The sequence below is a fragment of the Abramis brama genome (genome assembly GCF_963993115.1).
Source record: "Abramis brama genome assembly, chromosome: 18".
Taxonomy (NCBI): domain Eukaryota; kingdom Metazoa; phylum Chordata; class Actinopteri; order Cypriniformes; family Leuciscidae; genus Abramis; species Abramis brama.
Genome location: NC_139980.1, coordinates 4443568 through 4471146, shown reverse-complemented (window position 1 = coordinate 4471146; position 27579 = coordinate 4443568). Strand labels below are relative to the sequence as shown.

General features: G+C 36.2%; 1 protein-coding gene across 2 annotated transcripts in view; it reads right to left on the bottom strand.

Moving 5' to 3' along the window:
- The window catches only part of nbas (NBAS subunit of NRZ tethering complex), a 191255-nt gene that overhangs the window by 124310 nt on the left and 39366 nt on the right, over positions 1-27579 (bottom strand). For both annotated transcript variants that reach the window (XM_084090565.1, XM_084090566.1), the window contains exons 22-29: positions 22765-22851; positions 22532-22685; positions 19073-19258; positions 17751-17924; positions 16195-16328; positions 11637-11699; positions 2670-2792; positions 2481-2583 (exon numbers count right to left, since the gene is read on the bottom strand). In XM_084090565.1, coding sequence (XP_083946691.1) covers positions 2481-2583; positions 2670-2792; positions 11637-11699; positions 16195-16328; positions 17751-17924; positions 19073-19258; positions 22532-22685; positions 22765-22851 — 1024 coding nt within the window. The remainder of the gene's footprint in view (positions 1-2480; positions 2584-2669; positions 2793-11636; positions 11700-16194; positions 16329-17750; positions 17925-19072; positions 19259-22531; positions 22686-22764; positions 22852-27579) is intronic.

The window sequence follows — 27579 nt, the reverse complement described above, 5'->3', positions numbered from 1 at the left end:
CAATCAGAGAATCTGAGAATCTATAAAAGGCTATATTAAAAAAAAAAAAAACTTTGGGGTCGGCAAGTTTAAAATAAAAGCTGTTCTTTTGAACTTTCTATTTCATCAAAAATGTCCAGCAAAAATGTATCAGTTTCCACAAAAATTTTAATCAGCACAACTGTTTTCAACATTGATAATAATAAGAAATGTTTCTTGAGCACCAAATCAGTATATTATAATGATTTCTCAAGGATCATGTGACACTGAAAACTGGAATAATGGCTGCTGAAAATTCAGCTTTGCCATCACAGGAAAACGTTACATTTTAGAATATATTAAAAGAGAAAACAGTTATTTAAAATTGTAATAACATTTCACAATATTACTGTTTTTACCCAATTGTTGGATTAAATAAATACAGCCTGGGTGAGCATAAAAGACTTCTTTTAACAACCACAACACACCGACCACAAACTTATGAACTTTTGAATTTGTAAATATCTAAATATTTTGTAATAAACGTGGAAAAATGACAACTGCATCTATAGTTTCATATCTTTCCATTATAATTCATTTGCAATGTTTCAAGGGATTGTAGTTCATTTAGTGAACAATCAAATTGAAATTTGTAGCATTACTGGGGAGAAAATATTAAGAAGAGTGCGTAGGCGCGTTTCCATTACAGATTTGCGCAAAACTTTTGCGATTTTTTTCTAAATGTCGACAAAAAACGATTGCGAAATGACGGCGTTTCCATTAACCGATGTTATGCGACTAAAACGTAATTTTTTCCTCTCGCGATAAGTCATGTTGGATGTTGGGAGGTTTACGTATCAGCCACTGCACTGGCCATTATTATTAATCAAAGGAAACATGTGTGTGTTATCCAAGCATTAATGGTGAGGAACGACCCTTATACTGTGAGCGGCACATATGAGGTGTTTCTGGGTGTTTCTCCCTCATTTCTGCTTCTAGGTCTTGATTGTGGCATTTCTTTGAGGTTTAGAATCCAGTATTCCTGTAATTCTTCTGTCTTTTATGAATTTAATAAAGAATTCTGTCTCGTATTCTGTCCAAACACACCATGTCATCTACAGTACGTCAGGTGAACCTGTAAATGCACAAAAACTGTTTCCATTGCAGTTTTGTGAAATATTTGCCTGAAAAACCACCTCACCAAACTTTATTTTGCGATAAATGGGAGTTTTTGTGAAATGTTTCCATTGGGCGTATTTTCAATTCGCAATTTCAATTTGCGCAAATTGAAGGGTAATGGAAACGCGGCTTGTGTTGCAAAACCAGATCGTCATTAGCCGTGGCCCTCGGAGTTTCATATGGTCTTTAGAAATATAATCTGCAAGTGCTTTAATCTGTCTGCATTACAGAATCCAATATCTGCAGTGCACATTGCACCTATAAACATAACATGGTTAACTCCCGACACCGCACAAAATGAAATATCCGCCCCTGCTCGGTCTGCGAGCCAATGAGCCATTCCTAATGCACACCCACAGAAGTGAGGCAGTTTAGAGCTGGTGGCTGAGGTTTGTGTAAGTTCATTAGCTGTTTAGCTATTGAGGAGATTTCAAAGCAACTCTGCTGCACTCCGTCAAATGGACCCAGACGCAGAGGGGAAATGGTGAGAATGCCAATTCCATAAAACTACATTCAAGTTCTTTCATGTTGCTCTCCGAACTTTCGATTTACTGCTCGTCTGGGACAGTCTTTCAGTAGCTTGGAGAAAAATACAGTGCAGGAGCGCATACTGACAGGAACTGGGTAGGAGCAATTCAAAAAGAGAATAGGTTGAAGGAGAATTCTCTTTTGTTGGTGTTTTTTAATCATTTTTCTTGCTAGTCGAGGAGGTGAGCAGCAGAATAGAGGATGAACTCCTGACGGCAAGTTCAGCTCAGCTGTTCTGCTCTTGACTGTGATGAAGAAATCGATAGTGACGGAACGCAGTCTCGTAAGAGAATGCCGCTAAATTACAGAGCAAACAGACAAAAGCCCACCATCTGCATCAGAATAATGCTTAGTGAGACACTTTCACACACACATACGGATATACAGTCATACACTTACAGATGAAAACCAGGGTGAGCAACAAAAGACGGGAATGAAAGGATAGATAATGTTGGAGCTGTGAGGAAAGATCACAGGAACTCAAAAATATCTCAAATGCTGCAGTAAGGATCATAACGTACTGTATAGTGTAGAACAGTGAAACAAAATAGCTTTGTGACAAACCAGACAAGTCACAAATAAATAAATAAAACATAAATAAAATGCATAAATAAAATGCTATAAAATGCTATAAAATACAATGATTTAAGCATAAATGATGTAATATAATAATACATATATTATATTTTATTGATTGTAAGTTTACCTGAAGTTTACCTGTAATAAAATGCTATAAAATACAATATCATTTAAGCATAAATTATATAATATAATAATACATATACTATATTATATTTTATTGATGGTAAGTTTACCTGATGGCAGGTTTCTGGCTCTAGACAGGTATACACATTCTGCTGCATGTCCAGGAGATCTTGAAGTAAACTTCTCCACACTGTCTCACTCACAGGAGGGTTTCTAAGCAAACAACAGACAGTGAGACAGGTGCACATGAGCGCTCTGGGAAATGTTAAGGTGGTTGTGTGTGTGTGAACGTGTCATACTTGCGTCCTGTGTGTCGAGTGAGTAGGACCATCAGCTGGTAAGCATCATCTTTGCTGCTCTGACTGTTCCTCACGAATGAGATGGGCTTTTGGAGACCTTGTTTCTCTAACACCTCAGCAACGCTGGAGAGAGACAGAAAAAAGTGTGACTAAATTAAAAGTGCTTAAAATGTAAAAACAGACTAGTGTGTGAACTTGTGAAGCCCTATGAACCAATGCTATATGAATATGGCTCCACTTTTAGTGCAATATTTGACAAATTCACTCCTATTTATTCCTATCCACAACTGTAAATAGGCTGATAATCTGTAAATATGTTTATTCTGACTTGACTTGTCCTTATAGTTTTTTTTTTTATTCTTTATTTTTATTATCATGTGTCTTCTTGTTGTTGTGTGCACTGAAAGCTTCATTACCAAAAAAAATGAAAAAATGAAAAATAAAAATCCTTGTGTGTGCAAGCCTTCACTCTTTACACTATCGTTCATGAGTTTGGGGTCAGTAAGATTATTTAATGTTTTTGTAAGGAGTCTCCTATAGTCACCAAGTCTGCATTTATTTGATCAAAAATGCAGTTAAAACAGTAATATTGTAAAATATATTTTACAATTAAAAGTAACTTACTTTAATTTATATATATATATATATATATATTTATATTTATATTTATATTTATATTTATATTTATATTTATATTTATATTTTTATTTATTTATTTATTTATTTATATTTATATATATATATATATATATATATATATATATATATATATATATATATATATATATATATATATATAGTGCTGGGAAAAAATTAATCACGATTAATCGCATCCAAAATAAAAGTTTGTGTTTGCATAATATATGTGTGTGTACTGTGTATAATTATTTTGTATATATAAATACACACATATGCATGTATATATTTAAGATTTATATATATATATTAGTGCTGGGAAAAAATTAATCGCGATTAATCGCATCCAAAATAAAAGTTTGTGTTTGCATAATATATATGTGTGTACTGTGTATAATTATTTTGTATATATAAATACACACATATGCATGTATATATTTAAGATTTATATATATATATATTAGTGCTGGGAAAAAATTAATCGCGATTAATCGCATCCAAAATAAAAGTTTGTGTTTGCATAATATATATGTGTGTACTGTGTATAATTATTTTGTATATATAAATACACACATATGCATGTATATATTTAAGATTTTTATTTATTTATATATAATATAAATTATGTATAAATGTATATACAGTATATACATGCAAATATTTCTTAAATAAATACATGCATATGTGTGTATTTATATATACAAAATAATTATACACAGTACACACACATATATTATGCAAACACAAACTTTTATTTTGGATGCGATTAATCGTGATTAATTTTTTCCCAGCACTAATATATATATATATATATATATATATATATATATATATATATATATATACATATACATTTATATATATATATATATATATATATATATATATATATATATATATATATATATATATATATATATATATATATATATATATATATATATATATATATATATATATATATATATATACATTTATTTTTTTATTTTTTTCAATTGTAGTCTTTTAAAAAGGCATATATAATATATACTTTTTTTTTCTTTTCTTTTTTTCTCTAGAATAATACCATCTACATAACTGGACTGGATACTACCAAGTGACAGATGACAGATTTTGCAGCAAAATATCGGTTTAATTGGATGCATAACCTTTGACAAACATACCAAAAGATTTTCTCTACCTTAAAAGTTGAGACGGTTTTGATATCCAATATGCACCCATTTTATTTTATTTTTTTCAAACCACCAGTTGAGGACCATCATGGCAAACTATATCCTCATTTATTGAGGGCATCTCAGCTAGGCACCGCACCAGTTCAGCTCACTGAGGTTCATTCAGACACCCAGAAGCCATGCTTAACCACAGCTATGCTAACAGCTGCTCGGAGGAGCCAAGAACAGAAAGAGGTGTCTGAATGAACCTCAGTGAACTGAACTGGTGCGGTGCCTAGCTGAGATGCCCTCAATAAATGAGGATATACTGTCCCTTGAGAGCATCTAGCACAGATGTTTTCTGTTTCCTTCCTTTCTTCCAGTCTCACACTTCTTCCCTCGTGTCCATTTCTTTTGCTCTACAATCTGCTGGGGCCAGATTTTTTTTGTTTGTTCAATTTTTGCACTTCCCTCTCTCTCCTCTCTCCATCTGTCTAAAGCTCTTTAAGTCTTCTCCAATGATCATGACCTGCTCCATAATTAGCTGCTTGAACAAGCAAACCGTTTTACTTTTCAATTTTATTTTGATTATTTTTATTTAATTAACCACATATTTCTGTAATTCAAAGCATATTCTGTTTCTGAACTCCCTGAAACACCTCGATTGTAGGCTTGAGGTTTCTTCAAGGTATGTACACATCACAATATCCCTCATTTCAATAATTCCTGCACAAGACATATGCAAAAAAAGGGGGCGAGGCCTGGTTGAGTTGCGTTAGTACTGTGTTGAAACTTGTGGTTACGGTAAGAGGCGTGACATTCCCGAAACGCGTTCGATGCAGTTGACACGTTCTGTGCGGTTAACCACAACGCACTGGTCCAGCCGACCAATTAGAGTGCATTGTGCTTTTAAGAAGGAGGGGCTTCATAGAGTCGGGAATTAAAAGGAACGTTACTAACAGACTGGGAAGAGAGGTGGAGCAATAATGTAAAATGTGAAAAATAATGTATTTTTGAACATTCAAGCATGAAAACCTATTCTAGTAGACACCAAAAACAATAATCAAGACTCTGTAAAAGGGCATAATATGGCCTCTAATATATTATCATATGATATACTACATTATATTAATAATAAATTCCAATCATTTTACTTTTTTTTTTTTTTATTATAATTTTTTACTTCATCGGAATGGTTTTGGCACTTGCTATGTGAACACAAAAAAAGAAAAGAAAAATTACCTTGTGGTCATTTTTTAAATGAAATGAATGGGAGACGAATTTCAACTTGTTTAGGTTTAGGGCTTTGATTTTCTTGCAGTTTTAGAGTAAAACATGTTTTTGAAAATATGTATTTCATATAAAAGTTGAAAATAGTATTTTTGTGCATTTTTCATAACAATAAACTTCAAGTTCACTTTTTTAAACTTTTTTCACTTCAGCAATAATCTGAAGTTTATCAGTTTAAAGGGGTGGTATAATGCCCTTTTCACAAGATGTAAAATAAGTCTCTGATGTCCCCAGAGTGTGTCTGTGAAGTTTTAGCTTAAAACACCACACAGATATTTTTATATAGCATGTTAAAATTGTACATTTTTGAGGGTGAGCAAAAATGCACCGTTTTGTGTCTGTTCCTTTAAACGCAAATGAGCCGCTGCTGCCAGCACAGGGGGCGGAGCTTCAACAGCTTGCACTCACACAGACATGCACTGAAAATTTCAAAAACTTTTAGCCTTTTATGTTCAAACCAGATTTTTTTAAGTCATTGATTAGCATATTCTGTCTTGATAATTTATAAACCGTGTTCAGGGGGCGGGGTTTATGTCAATTTTAGGGTTAGTGATGTCACTAACCCGGGAGGAAGCTCGTGTAGTCTCTACCAGCCGTTTGTTGTAGTCCTTAAAAAGCAATTTCTTTAAAAGCAAATATCTCCCTTTGCTTTGAACTTTGAGCGTTGTAACTTTGCAGATGTTGTTTATGCTCAAACAGCAACATTACACACTAACTAAAGTTAGAAAAGTGAAATCATAACCACTCCTTTAAGTTGGATTATAAATACAGCGTAAATATAATTCAGTACCATAAAATCCCCTAAAAATACAAAATATTTAATAAAAAACATTATCGAACTAAAATATAGTACAATCATTTCATTGAAATAATAAAAAAAAATGTTTGACCGACACACAAAGAGCACCAGAGGGTTAATGGGTTCATTCTCTATAATTAATTAAAGACATGTATTTTGTAATTCATGCAAAATTTATTTTATGACAGTAATGCTCAAGTGCATGTCCAATGACGTGAATAAATCAATAAATATAGTGCCTTCTAAAGCCAATTTTTTTGTAATGTCTAGTCGTTGTGAACAGAGTATGTCTACATTGATTTCTTTCAAAAGAGCAAAGAAAATCCTGTTTTGATTTGCCCCTTTCACATTTAAACAGAGAGCAAAGAGCAAGGAGATAAAAGAAAACATTGGCAAAGATAGAATTCAGATACAGAGAGGGGAAAGGGTAAATCTTGAGAGACAAGTGATAAAATAGAGAGCAAACAAGAGAAAAAGAGTGAAATTAAGGCTATAGTGACTGCGCCCTCCCAGGCCAGTCATAAATATCTGTGAGAGAGACTTTCATCATCCTTTCCTCCGACAGAATTCTAATGGATCCAAAGGAATGTGTCTCTACGGAGCCATTACAGGCTGATCACGTCACCTGAGTGGAGATTGACACGCAAACAGGCGCAAGGAAGAAAATAAAAAAACAGAAATACATGCAAACAATGTGCAGCATACAACACACACACACACACACACACACACACACAGATGCTTTGTTCAGATGGGGAGGGTTCGGGGTTTTTTTGTGTGTGTGTGTGTGGGGGGGGGGGGGGGGGGGGTGTAGTCTGCACAAAAACTAAATAAATAAAATTAAGTCAAAAGTTTATAAATCTTATCCTGAAAATCTGTTTTTTTTTTTTTAAATGTGTCTTTGTCTGAACACCCAGACTGAATTTCAATTGTCATTCAGGAAGTGTTACGTATATGTAACGTCACTCAAAGTGTGCAATATGGTCTCAAGCTGTGTTCGGATAAACTCATTTATGCTCCATCTTTCCTAATATAGCAAACTAACTGACAATGTCTATGAAGTGAATGCTAAATGAGTAAATGAGTGTACACATCAGCAGGTTTTGGACAGTACATGCATGAATGCGTAAAACGCCTCTCGTGTGCTTCATGAGGGAGATGTCATGAAGGACGTGAGCAGAGACAAGATTTACAATTTCCCATCCTTTCTTCCCACAATGAAAGCTATTCTCAGTAGTTGAAGAGAAAGTCTCTTGACATCGCGTTGAAGCTAACATCATTACACACCGAATCACAAACTTTTCTGGTCAAGTACCACCTCTGATCAAATCAAAACCATCAAGTACCAGCTAGACACAACAACGTTCCTTTCTTTTCCATTAGCTTTGATTGCTGAAGGGCTGTGAGAAACATACACATAATGCTGTATTTAGATTAATACCAATAATTTAAACCTTGATCAGCGAACAAAAACAGAAGCTCAACCGAACCTGCTTGAAGTGCCAGAAGCATTGGTTCTTGCGGAAGCTCAAACGTGCTGCGTAACGCCCGTTGCTGTGCTGCACACGCTGAATTAAAGTGACAGCGCATGTTTCGTGGTCAAAATGAACACAGATTGACCTGAAAATGTAGTCATTTCACCATAAATGCGTTTAATTAAATAAAATGTAGTAATCTCACCATAAATGTATTTAATTAAATACTTCTTTTTTCACAGTCATCTTTTTACTTTAAGACCGGGGTAAAGCAAGAAAAACTACAATTTACCTCAACAAGGCGACATAATGAAGAACACTCGTCTCATTCGTGGAGGTGGAAAAACAAGTTATTTGTGACATGCAAAATTTATTGTATTAAAATTTAAATGCAAAAGAAAAGGCATGAGAGTCAGCTGTTTTTGTCAATTTTAAGTTTTAATTTAAAATGTTTGCGATTTTAATATAAGTACATGGTTAAATATTTTACCACTTGCCTGATCTACTTAATAAGTAGAAGTAATGCATGGAATAATGGCCTACGTTGTTTAAATTGTGTTTAAAGGTACATACGTCCATTTAAGAGTGTATATGTGTACAAAGAGAATCGCAATGCTGACAAAACTTTTTTTTAATAAAAGTTGCTGCATAACTTCTGGATTTGAAATAAAAATAGTAAGTATGTGTTTGTGGTACAGCCGCGGATCAGTCACGCACTGCAAACGGAGTATGTGTGAAACGGGCGTAAACGTGAATGAACCCCATTGGTTCTCGCACGTCAAATGAACATGCTTGAGCTTCTGTTTACCACAACCGATGTGTGAGTTGATGAATGTTTCTATGTGGAAAAAAAGCCTAAATTCAATCAGTTCATCATATAAAGCAATCATTTTAGACTAAAACGCTCAATTCATATGGATTAGTTTTACGATCTCTTTATGAACTTTTTTAAGCGTCAAAGTGGTAGTTGCGTAGCTGTCAATGGAGGGAGAGAAAGCTCTCAAATTCCACCAATAAGATCTTCATTTGTGTTCCAAAGATGAACAAAAGTCTTATGGGTTTGAAACGACATGAGGTTGAGGAATTAACGGCAGAATTTTCATTTTTGGATAAACTATCCCTTTAAGACCCTCAGAAGTCCCTTGATTGGCCCTTGTCCCTTGACTTTGCAGATGTGTAGAAGTACCCTACCAGAAAACACACATACATCACAATAATGACATCTAGAAAGAATTACAATGTATTTCCGTGAGTTAATATGCAAATTTTGCAGTCTCATTCAAACACATAAATAATAAATATAGCCTACTCTGGAATACAAGGTAATATAGCCAATCTGTCTCAGTGTATTGAAACAGACTGGTTACGTTATTGATAAGCTACTGTGCTCACAATTGAGTGATGAATCCAATGCCAAAATGAAAATCATTAAATCAACTTAGGTCAAATGGAAATGTCTCACCTTTTTGTCTGCACATAACTTGAAATTCACATCCACCGTTACTGAGATAATAATGTGAGCTATGCAATAGTCTTTAGCCCTATAAGGACGGTAATTGTTTCTCATGTGGACGTCTGTAATGATAAATCTGCATGGCACCTCAGTGATAAAACTCATGCATTCGGATGGCGATTTATTGACGGTGGAGGAGCTAGTTTTGTGACCCCACGACCTGCTAATGTGGTCAGTCGCATGATTGTCTGCTGAAAATGAAATGTCATATGCTTGGAATAATACGAATAAATTCGTATTTAATTTAATAATTGGAAAATAATGCTAGAGAAAAATGCTTTTTTCTTTTTGTTCGCTGAGGTGGAGCGGTAATGAAATATTGTTCTTGTAAATACTATCCAGCATTTCAGTAATGAAAAATAAAATCAATAAAAAAAAAATCAACGAGTAACCCCTGTAAATGTAAAAAATACCTTACGACCCCGTGAGAAACAATTACCGTCCGAACAGGGCTTTATATTTTCAAAGCTATATTAAACTAGCAAATAATTCACAAATTAAAAATAAATATTTAAGTAAATACACAATATCAAATTAAAAGAATATAATAAATGTATGTATAACATTAATCTAAATATGCAAATCTGTTACATTGTTGCAATGAAGTGAGAGCAGTTCAGAATCTATTCTTTCTTTTAGGAGACAATAACTTTATTTGTTGTGCACTTTGATCTTCAAAACTTTGCAGACCTTTTACATTCACAAACAACTATTACACTGCATGAAAGGCAATTTTCCAAAAAACAAAACTCAGTCGCACCAACCAAAAAAATAAAAAGTCACAAAAAGCGACTATTTAGTTGCAGTCTCGAGCCCTGTATTAAAATAGAATACTTGTAATACTATTCCACACTATTAACATTTTATTTGTATTATTCATCAAATAAATGCAGCTTTGCTGAGCATTAAAGGGATAGTTCGCCCAAAAATGATATTTAAGCCATGATTTACTCACCCTCAAGCCGTTCGAGATGCATATGTCAATCTTTTTTCAGACGAACACATTTTCAGTTATTTTAGAAAATGTCTTAGATCTTTCAGTGGTTATAATGTGAAGCAATGGGGTCCAGCAGATTCAAGTCGCAAAATGTGCATGCATCCTTCACAAAAATAATCCATCCGGCTCCAGGGGGATAAACGAAGGCCTTCTGAGGGTAATCCGTGCAGTTTTGTCGTAAAAATATACATATTTAAAACTTTATAAACGAAAATAACTGGCTTCCGGTGGCGGTCGGTGCGCGTTCATGGAGATGGTTGCTGGCATATGACGTAGGACGTAACGCAGGAAGCGTCGTGACGTAGACCGAGCGTGACAGCGCAGCCAGAGAGCAGAGCAAAACAAAACTCTACGTTCGCTCTACGTCACGACGTCATTCATCTCCATGAACGCGCGCCGACCGCCACCGGAAGCCAGTTATTTTCGTTTCTAAAGTTTTAAATATGTATATTTTTACGACAAAACCGCACGGATTACCCTCAGAAGGCCTTCGTTTATCCCCCTGGAGCCGGATGGATTATTTTTGTGAAGGATGCATGCACATTTTGCGACTTGAATCTGCTGGACCCCATTGCTTCACATTATAACCACTGAAAGATCTAAGACATTTTCTAAAATAACTGAAAATGTGTTCGTCTGAAAAAAGATTGACATATGCATCTCGAACGGCTTGAGGGTGAGTAAATCATGGCTTAAATATCATTTTTGGGCGAACTATCCCTTTAAAACATTTTTAAAAAATCTGACTGACCCCAAAAGTTTTAACTGTAGTGTATAAAAGAATTGTGTGTGTATATAGCAGTATTTTTACAGTATGTGTAAAAAGAAACAAAGCATCTTGTTTGGTCATTCCTCATAATGTTTAATAATAATTTCATAGCTTGATCTTCCAGTGAAAACTATAGATGCAAAATCCATTGCACTGAGACTTAGATTACATTGAATGTTCAGCCATGAGCCTGAGCCATGACACTTAATGCCATGTTAAACATTAAGGCGTAACAGACCTAACAGTATGACTTTCTGTAAAGCTGCTTTGAAACAATGTGTATTGTGAAAAGTACTAGACCAATAAATTTGACTCGACTCGTTCTGTCTCTTCTTACCTCAAGTGTTTCTCAAGAGTGTCCACCTGGTCATGCAAGGCTTTTGTAGTGTCTGTCTCAGGTCTGAGAAGAGAGAGAAGAAAACAAGATCAGAGATCCGCTGTCTACATACACACACACACACACACACACACACACTTTATTTAAATAAGCATATTTTACTTTAATTTTATGGTTTTTGTTTGGCAGCCGCAGCTGCCAGTCATTTGACCCTTTTTTTACGATTTTTTTTACAATGAAGGTTTATGATCGTGATTATTCAGGAAATACCTGTAAAATAACAGTGTTTTTCAGTTTATTTAATTTAGGATGTTTTACAGTTTTTTGGGGGGCTGACAGTCATTTGACCATTTTATCATTTAACTGTTTTGTTTCTGTTAAATTACAGATTATATTTGTAATTTTACATACATTTTTATGTAATTTAAGAAAACAGAAAAAATACTGTATGAAAAATACAATCAATTTTCTGTATAAAAAAATGTGAATTACTGTAATTTGTCATTAATGTCACAATACCTAAAATAACAGCTGAATTTTATTTTACAGATATTACTTGTAATTTTACAGTGTTTTGAGTACAATTTAAAATTAAAGAAAATTATCGTTCAAAAAAATCACAGTTATTTTCTGTAAAATTAGGATTTTTTTTTACAGTGTATGAATACTCAATCCTTTTTGTATTTGATCCCAAGACAAGGTCAACACACACGACAATAGCATGGCCCATTTAGTGCTTGCTGGTAAATGTTGTACATCACCATCTGGACCCAAAAAGCATCTTTCTTCACTGACAGCCATTCAAAAGTAGTAGTGTATCCTGACTAAATATAAATGTTTGCAAGCCCCATTTAAGCATATTTCATTAACTGATCGCAGATATTTTAGCAGCCAAGCTACTGCCGTTTTTAAGGTTTGTGTTTACAAGTTGTGTTTTTCTGAAGCTGTGCCCCTTATCTGAACCTGAGCAGAAATCATGTGCAATTCTGCTTGACAGTCTGGTTGCCATGGAGATGGCTCAAAAAAAACTTGTTGCTGACAAAACTGATTGCACAATTTCTCTATTTCCCAAGGCACTTCCCAAGTTTCACTAAAACGATTTTTGTATTTTAGTTTTATTATAAGTTATCCAATTCATCTCCCAATCCCATGCCTGAAAAGCATTCATAAACACACCCTCTTTTCTCCAGAAGCAGCAAAAGATAATAAGGGCGGCTCTGGAAAAGCCCTAAAGTATTGATCCCTGGACTACAATGGGAGTGTAAAAACACATTAGGGCCTTTGCAAAGGTACAGTGAGGTTTTCCAACAACAGATTGAGTGAAAGTGAGAATGAGAAAAAGGCAGATGGCATTTGCAGAATGTATCAAAATTGTTTTTAGCATAACAATGCCGAACCCTCAGGATATAACTGATGCCAAATTTCGCATATCACATTATTTTTGGTGTAAATGTGTTTTTATGTTGTCCCACGAGAGAACTGAGTGCTAAAAAAAACATCAACCCTTTGCACACACGCTAACACTTAATCTGTATTCCAAAGACTGCAGACATTTATATTTAATATCAATGTACGCGGTCGAGTGACAGGCCTCTCGCTCTCCAAGAGTCTAAAGACAGCAGGAATATAATAAGGAACGCTGAGAGGTTTTTCAAGGGTTCACACTTTGAAGGCAGAAAGACACATGCTGTGCTAATAATGAGCTAATCAGGGGCTTACTGACAACTGTGCACACATGCTAATTGTGTGTGTGTGTGGTTTTGACAGGGTTTGTGTGAAAGCACTGTCAGAACAAGTTTTGAAGTTGAGGGACCCACAAGTAGTTGATTTCAATGACCAGCTTTGGACCCACTTTATATGAAGTGTCTTCAACTACTTTAGTTTAATTAATCATTTGATACAATGCACTAGGCTTGCTGCGATATTCGGTGTTCAGCCGCAACACCGGTTACATCACTTGCCCACCGTGGCACCGCCATTTTGAACTTGTATAGTAATAAAAATAATTTAGTTCAGTTAGAGAACAGACACTAGAATTAAAAACTGAACGTGTCTGCTCAATTAGAACTAGAGTCTCAGCACAGATCCGCAGCAGGAGTTTCACCTCACTTCGCCTATGTCGCCTCACTCCTGACAAGATGGCGGAAGATTTGGTTTCAAAGCTAAACCAGAGCCCGTCTACGGAGAGCCTGGCCACTCCCTATTAAGTCTTATTGTACTGAATTTTGGTTGTAGTTCCACCAGAGTTCCACTGGGGGCAATCGCCCATGAGTGCAAAATGAATGGGAGTCTATGGGGCTAGACGGATAAATTTGTCTCTTTCACCCGATTGCCGTTGAGAAATCTCAGATTTGATTGTAGGTTTTGCAAGTTCAACATGAGTTATAGATCGAAAGTTGAATGAACGAGTACTTATGTCCTTTCGATTTCTTACAGGTTGAGTTGTTGTTGCCCATAACACGCTAGCATTCTGCTAATGAACGCTGATTGGTCAGTGAAGGACTGATTACGACCAGAGATACCGCTTGATGGCATCGTGTGTGTGTGTGTGTGTGTGTGTGTGTGTGTGTGTGTGTGTGTGTGTGTGTGTGTGTGTATTTTCGGCGTGGTCTTTTAAAACAACAAAACAAAAGCTCGTCTAGCACGTGTGTTTACCTGTGTCAGCTGTGTTGTCGATGCCTCGAGAGAAAAGAAAGTGCAGAGCGTGAAAGCACCAAAGTGACTGAAGGATTGCCGTAAAGCAGTATCTCTGGTCGTACGTTGACGTCATTGACATTTTAAAAGACTTTTTAAAGCAAATAAGTGACTCTAAAAAATCTAACACCCAGCAATGTGTAATTTCTTTGCATCTCCTTTCGAATACAACATTCAAATTACTAGACAAAAAATTACATCCTGAGAAAAGTGGATTTTGAGGGGTATAGCGCCATAGACCTCCATTCATTCTGCACTCGTCCTGTGAGCGCCCTCATGTGGAACCAGAGTGGAACCAGTTCAGAAGCCGGAAGATTACTGAGAGTTCTCCTCTTATTAGACATTCTCTGGCTAAACGTAAAAGCACTTATTTAAATGAGTTTGTCATTGTCCTGTTTTGTTGTGTTTTTCATTAAGAATATAATAATGAACCCACCATTCAAGCAACTTCCACTTATATTTATATTGTTTATAAATATTTACTTCTATTTTAAGAATACCTGCATGCAGTTACATCTATAATTACACTAGCCGCTTTTCCACTGTCTGACCAGTTCGAGCCGGGGATAACAACATGTCGGGTGGGGCCAATAGCCTCAGACCTCGAGGCCTAAATCAAGCGGTGTTTTTTATATTAAAAAATTATCCTCATTATAATATATGATCACGCTCTATTCAAGCAAATGCTTTTAAACCATTAACGGGTGATAAGACAAAAGAGAAGGCAAGTGCGTTACCACTTGCGCACACATCTGTTAATCTCCTGTCTCACACACACTCGTGCACACAGACAGCCGTTTCAGACAGCGCTTGAATGGACAAAAACACACAAAATTATGCAAAAAAGCCGTTTTGTCGAGCATCCTCGCAAGCACGGTTAAATTAAGTCTTAAATGTATTGGGCCAAAAGAAAAAAATTGAGCCCTAATATATTGAAGGGCACAGCTAAATGTGGCATTTATTATAATGGGTTTATGTGAAGATTGTTTTAAGTTCACTTAAATTAAAAGTTGTTATATTATTTAAAGCCTAATAAATGTTTAAAAAAAAAAATAGCTTTCAATTATACTGTAATGCTGAATGCCTATAATTAACGGCTAATATTGAGGGCAAAAAATCTATTTCATAGAGACATCAGTAGCAGCATTGGTATGGCTGATGCCTTCTTTCATAAAAAGATGCCATTAAACAAATAATTTAAAATATAAGCTACTGTCTTTATGTTGCTTCTACGTTAATTTGGAGATTAAATGTGAAATTTATTACAATATAAAAATATATACAAAAACTTTAATGTTAGGTTTAATTAATCACGATTGATTGCAGAAAACATTTGCAATGAATTCGTTTTTTTTTTTTTTTTTTTTTTAATCGATTAACAACACGTATTTGAATACATATTAAAACGAATGAATTTTTAGCCACTATCATTCTCCTGCTGATTTGGTGCAACTAATAATAATAACTAACTTATTATTATTAGTTGATAATGGTTGTGAGGAATAGAAAGTTAAAAAGAACAGCATTTATTCGAAACTGAAATCTTTGGTACCAATGACAATACAGACATTTATAATTTGATCAATTTAAAGCATACTTGCTGAATAAAAGTATCAATTTCATGCAAATATATATTTACACTCTAAAAACTCCTGGGTTGTTTCAACCCAACTTTGGGTCAAATATGGACAAACCCAAATGTTGGGTTAAAAATGTAATTTAAAAATTTACCCCAACGACTGGGTTTGTCCATATTTGACCCAAAGTTGGGTTGAAACAACCCAGCAGTTTTTAGAGTGTATGACCCCAAACTTTTGACATTTAGTGTATATTATTCCTAGTTGTGTGATGGAGGTTTGCTCACCCATATCCTCGCTGTGGTAGACATTCCAGTATATCGTAGCAGAGTGCAAGCTGGTCATCTCTCTCACAGTTGTAGATACACTCCAGTGCCACGGACATCAGCTGATCTGAATCTCCAAGGATTTTGGGATGACACTGCAGGTAAATAAACACACACTGTCATCATAATCATTGTTAAGTGTAAATTATGTATTATTAAACCTAGTAAAGAACCTACATAGACAGCAATCCTGAGCATCACTGGCATATTTTAATGTCTTTATGACACTCCAAAATGCTATATAGGGAGGCTTAGAGACAACTAACAACTTGTAAGCCTATATAACAGAACATAACCTTGTATAAATGACCTTCATACGGTGTGTGTGTTAATACAGAGCCATTTCATCCCGTCTCCTCTCAGACAACAGTAACTCACGCACAGATGCACACACAAGCACACTAAAAATCACGTTAGTGTGGATTAGATTGGATTTCATTTCACACAACATTGAATGAACAAAGCTGATTCATAGACGCACACACAAATAAAAAGAAACATAAACACACATGTACAATCTCATACACCCGATTTCTCTCTAACCCCTTTTATTAATTTCCTGTGAGAGAAGCTGATGCCTCAGATGAGTAAACAGGCCATACATTTTTATCATGGCCGTGTGTGACAGCATGTACGTGTGTGTGTGTCTGAAGGTCTTTCGTTGCTGGAATGGCTCTTCCTCTAATCATTTCACTGCATCCCTCTTTTATGAGTGTATCTGTGTGTGTGACATTAACTTACATTTATTCATTTAGCAGCCACTTTTATCCAGAGAGACTTATAAATGAGGAAAAGCACAAGCAATTTATCATGGAGGAAGCAGTGCCACACTACTGACTTTCAATAGTAAATCAGATGAATACACAACAGTGTGACAATGTGTGTATTTGTTTTTCTGTATTTGTGTGGTGCATATTTCTGATACGGTCTTCATAGCTCATAAAAGTGTCTATAAGTCTATTAGGGATACAAAGCAGTTTTAATAATTATTTTTTATGTAAAGGCAACATAAGTCAGCAGAACATCCTCACAATAATGTGTACATGTTTGTGTGTTGGTTTACTTGTTATTGCTAAATTTGTGAGCTAAATTTGACCAAAAAAAAAACAAAACAAAAAAAACGGGAGAAATCTAGGGATGTCAACAATTGGTCTACATTATAATAAATAATAGAAATTATAAATAATAATAACAACATTTATAATCAATCTATAATAAACATACATGTTATTATTACTTATAATTTCTAAAATATTTCTATGCATATAATATATTCTTTGAATTGAAACTGGGGTAATCCACTTATAATTAATTTATAATAAATATAATACATATTAATTACATTCAATTAATAATTATTAAAGTTTTTTAAACAATTAAAAAAAGTTTTCATGAAGGGGATGTTGATTAGGGGTAATCATTAGTATTCTATAATTAGCTTATTAGCTATAAAAAATTTTTTTTAAAGTGCACCATATGTCCTTGTTTGGATAGTCAAGTACACGTGTCTGGCTTACATCTGGCTTTGAGTGCTGGAAGATTTTAAGTGGGAGTGCGAGATTGTCTTTGGCGAGGTTGACCAGGAACTCTTTGAGCAGACTGGAGGCAGAGCCCACCCGCCGTCCCTCACAGCGGTGCAGGAACGGGACCATCCACTGGAATAAATTCCTCACGTATCGATCCTCGCTGGACTAAAACAGAAAGAAATCATGATGTAGAACGGCGTCTTCTGTTCACTCACAGTACTTTAAGTAGAAACACATTAAATTAGCTTTAAAGAAACAGTTTATGTCATTCCAAACCTGTAAAATTTCCTTTAAACTAAATACAAAAAGGAGTCTATACTGGTTTTTCCCATTACAATTATTAAGACAGGAGCCTCAGAAAAAGCTTCAAAAAGGACATTTTCTTTTGCATGAACAAATTATTCAGATAATTTTAAAGTGGCTTTTATCTCCTTTTATGTTCCACAGAGGAAAGAATGTCAAAGGGTTCTGGAACGACATGAGGGTGAGTAAAAGATGACAGAATGTCTATTTCTGATTGAATTGAGTGTTTCCTTGGGAAACATTAAAAGTATCACTAATAAACAGATGCTAAGATGGCCATTCACCCACTCACAGTGTATCCCCTTACACAAGCAAATGAGTATTAAATCATTTTTAATGAAAGCATTAAATCCAAACAAGCCGCTGGATGTGCTTACTGCAGTCGTAATGAAACCACCCTGCAAACACAAGTCTGCACTCTCAGAGATATATCATTTACACTAGTGCTGCCAAATAAACGGTATGCATGTACGCCAGCTTAGGGAAACAAAGGTGATTTGTATTATTGGAGTTGTCAAAAATACTGGTTAACCTAGCATACTTTTATTTTTAAAATTTTAGGACAATTTCTTGTTCAGGGTCATGAACATGCCTGCAAAGTTTACAGTCTGAGGTGTTGTGGAATTGCGTGTACAAAATTTCTGATGCTTTTTGTTTTGACAATCGCGGGTCAGTTTGACCCATAATTTCATGGTTAACCGCGGCTGCACAGACCCAAAAAAAAAATGGGCGAAGTTTTTTATTTATTATTCAATATATTATAATATTCTTTTTTAAGTACATTTTTTTGTTAAATACAGTTTAAAAAAATAATAATTTTCATGTTTATTTTTGTTGTAATGTGTGAGGAGGATTAATATTAAAGGTTCACTGTTTTTACCTGATTTTTCATTAATTGTATTGAATCCAATTAGGGTCAATTTGACCCGCAACATAAAAATCGTACCTGTAAATATAATACAAGTGTTGAAGGAAACAGCCAACAAAGAGAGCACAGCCTCACAACATACATTTTTCATGAGGAGGCGGAGCTTGTCAATGTCCCTGAGCTGCTGCAGCTCCTTTAGTGTGAGACTCAAGTCACATGATGTCTCGTACACCAGTGTCTCCATGGTAACCAGATCGTCGCACAGGACCTCCAGCCCAGGAATGTTCTGCTCTTTTCCCAGACGCACCAGAGACAGGGAACAATCAACCTGTGTGGACCAATCAAAAAGCATAAGCAATCTATTAGATACATAACAATCAAGCTATTGAGGAACAGAAAGACAGAAGCGCCGCCAAACACACATTCACAACTGAACAATGATGATGCTAGCTGTTTGTATGTTTGTATGCATATGCATGTATGTATGTACTGTATGTATGTATGTATGTATGCACGTATGCATATGCATGTATCCAGTGGTTAAATTGGGATTTATTATGTGGGGGGGCTCTCCCCAGGGGGGTCCGGGGGTATGCCCCCCGTAATTTTTTTTTGAAAAATAAACTATTAAATGGCATTTTCTGGAGAGTTTTGTGCAAAGAAATGGAGAAATTGTGTCTTACATGATATGTGAAAAACTGCAAGGTTAAGAGCATATTTGCATTGTTGTAGTATCAACAGGTATTAGGACATTTAGCATTTACATTACTGTTAATCAGCAGTGGTTGAATATAACGAAGTACAAATACTTCGTTTCTTTCTTGCGGTGGTGACGCGTTCATGTAACATTTAAGGGTGGCGCTGCCAATAAGCTAAAAGCTGTCACACAAAAAACGGCAAAAGTAATGATTATGAATATGTAAAATATAGCAAGGAGACATTTTAATTGTTTATTAATAAACAAGTGTTTTCTGTGTCAGTGCCCTGCATAGATGAAGTTGACGATGCTGTCCTCGCAATCTTCGCAGTAGTGAACGCGCCAGAGAGAAATGCACATTTCATACGGATTGGGCTACACAAGCAGCGGTCTGTTTTCTTTCGTTTTGAATTGTTCTGTTTAAAAGAATACCTTCCAAGCTTTCTATAGATATATTTATCAGGTCTGTCAGGCAAGTAGGCCCCTTATACGATGAGTTTCGGTTCATTTATGAGACGAGAGTCCAGTTCACTCGCCGGCGCGTCCGTGTGCTGAACTTGACAAAATTGATCTGCTGCAGCAGCTTGTGAGTTTTGTTTTTTGTTTGTTTTTCCAAGGCAGTAGAAGGTTCTGGAACTTTTGCGCGCTTCCACATCCTGCGCAACTACGGATCTCCCAGGAACATTCATTATTGCTGCGTACATTTATCCGTGTCGGAGTTCTGAGTAGTAGCCTACCTAGATGCGCATGGCATGCGCGAGCGGTGCGCGATCAACTGACAACGAGATTAAGCAGCTGAACACGAATACGGCCGTGTCCCGATTGTTCTCAGCTCCCTCGAGACAAAATAGACATGCCATTTCAAAATCTTTCATTTATAATCAGAAATATGTTTTCAAAAGCATCACTTTCATCAAATTTTATGTGACATAATTTCCAGTAGGCAACTGACTGCAAACGAGCAGGCTTATGTGCCGGGGCTGAGCCCCGGAGAGCCCCGGCCCAATTTAACCACTGCATGTATCTATGTATGCATGTATACACTGTATATACACACATATATACATACATAGAAACAACTGTTAAAAGAGTGTGTAAAATTGTTTAGCAAAATCTAAATCTATTAAAACTGCCAGATCAAATCCAACAGAAAAAAAGACAAAAAACAAAAACACATGCAATAAGTAAAAATCCCCAAACAGATTCGGAAAAAGTAGGACCAGTCGATGAAATCCCACCCGCCTCAGCAGCCCATCAATAGAGTTCACATCATGAGCTGACGATTAGTATTCCTCTACCTGTTGACAGGCAGAGCATGGAGCCAATCAATAGTGGATGCCTGCATTGAGGAAATGATTGCTGCTGTTTTCCCACCTGGTAGGAACCGAAACCCTTGACATTGGAGTTAACAAGAGCCAAACACCTCCGGAACAATGCTGTCTTCACAGCAACACTCATTACAAGGAGTGCAGCTTAACACAAAACACTAAACCAGGTACAAAACTAGTATGTGTATTTGCCTTATAAACAAATGATTGCAAACAGCACACGCTTGTTTACGCACACCTGGCTTTGGTTAATCATAAGTATTGACCTCCACATGCACAAACATTTCTCCGTCGGTTTGAACGATCTCACACTCTTTTATTACACTGGATGTACTTTCAGTCTGAGCCCAGGCGTCTTTTTTCCCTCACTTCACGTCAAGCTCTTTCAGAACAGCCCTCTCTCCTTGCTTTAACCTCTGTCCTGACAGAGTGATGTATCTCCCGCTCTGCAGCACTACTTGAAACAGGCTGTGCCTACAGTTGAGTGATAGTTGTCATAATGGTCATACAGTGGGGACAAAAAGTTTGAGACTAGAGATACACCTAAATTCTTGTCCGAAAAAGAAAATTCTGGAGATGCAGGGCCGAAAACCGAGGCCAGAAATTTGGATACAGACTTCTTGCGTGTATCCAAGATAAATCATAACCACTGTCATACCTTACATTTGTTTAGTTGAACTAATGACCTAATGACGTCGTCATTGGCTAAAATGAATGTGCAGGTCACTCTACTTCCTGAACAAGTGCGCACACGAGTCAAGAGTTGCTTTCAGATTCTCGTGAAATTTAGATAATAATATAAAATATTTAAAATATTGCTAAATAGATGACTTCTGTGCAATATATACATTTTACTCTAGAAAGTGCTTATGGACACACAACAAGGACAAGCTATCATTAAAGCAAAAGTGGAGAAAACAAATGATTGAAATGATTTGTTTATTTATTTATTAATTTTTGTCAAATCTTAAGCTGAATATATAATTATTAAACAAGAAAAAAAATGTAAAAAATTAAATAAGAAATTGGACCCCACTGTAGTTCAGTAAAAAGAAAAGACAGACAGACAGACAGACAGACAGACAGACAGAAAGAAAGAAAGAAAGAAAGAAAGAAAGAAAGAAAGAAAGAAAGAAAGAAAGAAAGAAAGAAAGAAAGAAAGAAAGAAAGAAAGAAAGAAAGAAAGAAAGAAAGAAAGAAAGAAAAGACAGACAGACAGACAGACAGACAGACAGACAGACAGAAAGAAAGAAAGAAAGAAAGAAAGAAAGAAAGAAAGAAAGAGGGGTTCAGAAGGTGATGATGTTCAGAGGTCTCTCCATTAGGAGCCCACAGTAGACAGATACAGTGTTCTCATGTGATCTCAGCACACTAACAGCCCTCTGGGACAGCAGGAACTGTCACTCTAGGAGGAGGCAAATCTTCTCCGAGTCAGATGTGCATCTGTATGTGTATTTGAGGAAGTTGTTTGTTTTTTAGCCGGGTAAGGTGTCAGTCAAGCGAAAGCGCAAAAGAAAAGCATGTGCTTTGATACGTGTTTGAGTGTCAGCTTCAGTCAGCGTGTGCACTTGTGTACCTGGTGGGAATTGCTCTCTATGTCCTGTGCCCTGGTCAGATACCACTCAGTCAGCAGCGTGATGGAGGGTCTGGAGCTACGAAACCTCTCCAGTTCTGGCTGTTCTTCATATAAGAAGTGACAGTCATCCACTGGGCTCGGCTCCACCACTCCTCTAAAGAAATAACACACACAGTCATCAGTGACAAACAAAGATTTCAAAAACCACATCACAAGCACAACTGTGATCTTACCTGCACTCAGGAACTTCACACCAGTCCAGCTCTCTGTGCCGGCTCTCCTCCCAAGGAATCAAAGCCAAGTTACCCTTCTTATCCACACTAGGAAGAAAGAGAGAATGAAAGAACAAAAGAATGAACCAACAAAAGATTATCAGTAACTAAGCAAGATTTATCAAATCAATAGTAAAGAATAAAAATGAAAAATTCTTGGTCAAAATAGAAACTTCTGGACGCAGAAACTAACCACACTTATTGGTGGCCTTTCGAAGACAATGAAATAGCAAGCCACTATCAGACCAACCTACAAACTAGCAAACAAAATAACCACAATTTGGGGTGTATTTTCAAGTACAACTGAAACTTCAATAGATCGAAACAGGCCACTAACTAAAATTGACTGAAATGGTCTGGTAAAGCGTGCACAAAAGCAAATAGGTTTGAATTCTTATTTTTAATTATTATTATCATCATTTTCATTGCTTGGCCTTTTTTAAATAACAAATGCTAATTCTGAAGAATTCAAAAAAGGGGCTTGACATTAGAGGATGGCCAAATGTGTGAAAACAAACAACAACAAAAATATAGAAAATAAAATCTTTCTAATCTAAGGAAATTACAGAAATATTGTTACATTTCTCGGTCTCCATTGCACATTTATCAACCTGGCTACTATGTAAGGGATAATGTAGAGTGAGGCGGTTGTTATAGCGAATACAACCCCGACAGGCTGATCAGGACCTGGGGCTGGTTGCACCAGCTGTGCGTAAGTTATAACTTAGCCTAGTTTTGACGTAAATGGACACTAAGTTACGACTTACGCACTTCTAAATATTTTTGCGCTGCACCATTAAACTTAGTTGAAGCGTAACTCTACGTATAAACTAAATATTTACGGCAGCCTCCGATCAGGAGTAACGGTTGGACTAAAATATCAGACAGACTGAACTGCATCAATAAGCTCTTCTTTTACCTGACAGTCTTCAATTCTTTAGACATATATGATTATGCTGACATTTACAATCGCTTACATTTTAAGAGAGAGAACATTATGTGAAAAGATTACCTTGTTAGCGGCTATCTTTAACACGAACCTGTCCTAAACAGCACGCCGCCGTGTGCATCGGTCCATGTTGTGCGTGTCAAATATCAGTCATAATCAATAAACGTAATTTCTTATGTTTTTTGTATCAATATTTATTTATTGATCCTTATTCATTTAATTTCAAATACAGTTTCTGAATGTTATTTACATATAAAAACACTTATGCTATTCATGATCAAGTATCGTATTTAATGGAAACTTATTTTTACCGTTAGTAACGTGAGGCAAAAGAATTAAGGATAAACTGAAATTCACAGCATTTCAACACTACATCTGCTCACGTATTTGAAGGCTGCTATTGGATCAGAGGCTAAACGTCATATTATGCGACTACGCATTACTTTACGGAGAGCTTACGACCTACTAGCTACGTTCTGCCTTACGAACAAATGGTGCAACGGAATAAAGTTCAGAGTTAGTTACAAACTAGCTAGTAGTTACTAAGCCTCTAGTGTGGACTTTACGTTCCAATTTAAGAAAGAACTTACGAACGGCTGGTGCAACCCTACCCTGATCTTGAATCAGCCTGAAGGGGTTGTATTCGCTATAACAACCGCCTCGCTCTACATTATCCCGCTTATTACATAGCTACCCACCAAATAAATCAATAATTTGACAAAATATTGATTTAAAAAGGAGTTTATTGATTTAAAAACGATTGTATTGCTTCCGCTAAAGAAAATAGTCCATTCCGTCTCTACAGTTAGAATCCTGCGTCCATAGCAACGCTCTGTTTTTCATGGCAACGGTGTGTTATACTTCGCAGCCGTCTGTTATCAAGAAATAACACACCGCATTCTACATTGGAATTCAACCAAGCCATGTAATAAATCATTCTATCGCTACATACATATGCACAACTCTAAACCTACTACAACAGAGTCAGTAAAAAAAAAAAAATTCTAAAAGAAAACTTGATTTGGCAGTGTTTCTTTCCAGCAGAGACAGCAGATGGCGAGAGACCACTGGTACAGCGAGGGTGCTGCTCACGCTCACGGGCCGGGGAGAGTCGGAAACCAGCCTCCAGCTGCTGAGCCGTGATGGATGTTCACTGCAGAGGAGACTGACCTCCATAAGAGAGAATGGGTGGAAGGAGGGCGACCGAATCCAATACACTAAATCTATTCTGTCACCCCCATTACTGGAACATTAATGGGGGGTTCCAAATGCCCTTACTCAGTGTGTCTCTCTCTCCAAACACACACAAACCTTTCCACCAAATCAGCATACTCTCATACAAACACACACACACCAAAGCATGTAACCACCTACCTAACAAAAACATTGTTTTGTACATATTGTAATCTAGCAGAGTAGCACAGGCTCTCAGCGAGTCCCCAGATCAGTTTATGCGTAGGTTTAAAGCTATTGCCTGTTTCCTCTGTTTTGATACTTTTCATGTATATATTTAGAGCGAGCAATTACATCAGTCTTTCATGCCTGAGTTCTGAAGGCGTCAAAAGAGACTGTGCACTTTTAGAGTGTCATCGGTGGAAAAGATCTGCACGAAATCCCTAAGGATGTTTTACCCGCCACCACAAAAGCATTCACCGTATTAGCACCTTCAAATCTGCAAAATCTCATTTCTTCTTCCTCAGCTATGAGTTGAAATGGAAATTAAAGCTAAACTGAAGTCTATTTTGAGACTGCTGTCAAAAGAGACTGTTGAAAGTAATTGATAAATGACAAATCGTTCATGTAATACTGCAGATGTTACATACAGATGTCTGCCAGTCGTGATTAATTGCTCCTTAAATACACATCTAGCTAAACTAAGTTTCTACACAAAACCACTTTTCCCCATTTCAAGGAAAGAAGAATTGGCAGTGAAAGCCGTGAAGAAGCAGCAAAAGTGTAAGGATGAACTTGCTGGTCACTCAGGTTGTTGCTGGTAACAGAGAGGTCAGTGATTAAATCTCAGTGGCTGTCTTGAGATATTTGATGTTTGACATTTAAGACTTCTGAGCTCAAGACGTGTCTGCTCTTAAATATAATGGCTGTGTTACACATTGTTCTAGACTCAAATATCCAAGGTCTTTCGGAGTAAGCTCAGATATCTCGGTCCTGCAGATGTAGTCCCTGACTTTTATCACCTCCTCTCTTCAGGATATGGCTAGAAATGTTTTCTTTCTAAAGGAGCTGAAAACTCATCAGGAAAATTTACAGCTGTGAATCTTATCAAATGTATTGGAAATGCAAGGAACCAGATTTAAATCTGCAATAATACATAATAATTCAACTTTCCACCACATATTTCACTAGTTTGTACTGCAATAATAATAGGTTTGAGGTATTAAAGGGTTAGTTCATCATCTGGGTTGTACGTCAGAACGTAGGCTCACTATTGGCCAGCATCATACACATGCCCAGCGTCGGCCAATAGTGAGCCTACGTTCTGATGTACAACCCAGAAGTGCTGCGCTGTTACACTACGTGAACTCACTCAGAGAAACACTGAAGAAAATTAATAGTTGAATAAAGTCGTTGTTTTTTTGGGGGGGGGGGCACAAAAAGTATTCTCGTCGCTTGATAAACTTATGGTTGAGCCACTGTAGTCACTTGGACTATTTTAAATATTGTCTTTATTAACTTTCTGGGCCGGCAAGTTTCAATTACATAGAAGCCTATGGAGTGAGACAGCTCTCAGATTTAATCAAAAATATCTTAATTTGTGTTCCGAAGATGAACAAAACGGGATTGGAACAACATGAGGGTGAGTAATTACTGAAAGAATTTTCATTTTTGGGTGAACTAACCCTTTAAGAACTTAACCATAAAGAGGGTCTTTCATAATAATTTGCTGATTAACGGGAGACTTTTGTGCATGTTTGTGCGCGTCGGTAAGTTTGTAAACATTTTTTTATTTTAGAATACAGACATTAAGGTATGTTAATGTCATTAAAATTAGAACTAAAAATTAACTACATTAAACATTAATCACATGATTTGATGCATTAATTTTGACAATCCTTATATAGTCACACACACTACCATTCAAAAGTTTTGAGTCAGTACGCTTTTTTTTAAAAGAAACAAATACTTTGATTCAGCAAGGATTCATTACATTTAATTAAAAAAAAATGTAAAAACAGGAAAAACCATGTTACAAAAGATTTTTATTTCATATAAAAACTGTTTTTTTTTTACTTTCTATTCAGCAAAGAATCCGGAAGAAAAAAAAACATCACGGTTTCTACAAAATACGATGTAAGATGATAAAAATAAGAATTTTTTTATGAACATTAAATCGGCATATTAAAATGATTTCTAAAGGATCATGTGACACTGAAGACTGGAGTAATGGCAGCTGAATATTCAGCTTTGCTATCACATTAATAAATTGCATTTTAAAATATACTAAATTGGAAAACAGTAATTTTAAATTGTAGTAATATTTCTACTTTTAGCATACATCACCATGTGATGCACCTGGACACATCATCAGTGATGTTTCCTGGGGTCAACGGGTCTTTCGGGTCTTCCAACAATCAGACACCCTCACCCAGGCGACCCAGCCGGGGGTTGATCAAGTCCCGACTTGTTTCCAGGTAGCACTACCCCACCCACAGCTCTCCTCTCCTGACCCAGAGCAATCTTAAAGCAAATGCCTCTGCTTCTGTGCCCCTTTGTCAACTGGCCCCCTTGATGCCCAGCAAATTATAGGCCCTGCAGAGCAACTGGGCTACTACCTCAGTGGGCTCGCACCTTGCTTGCGAGCCATTACT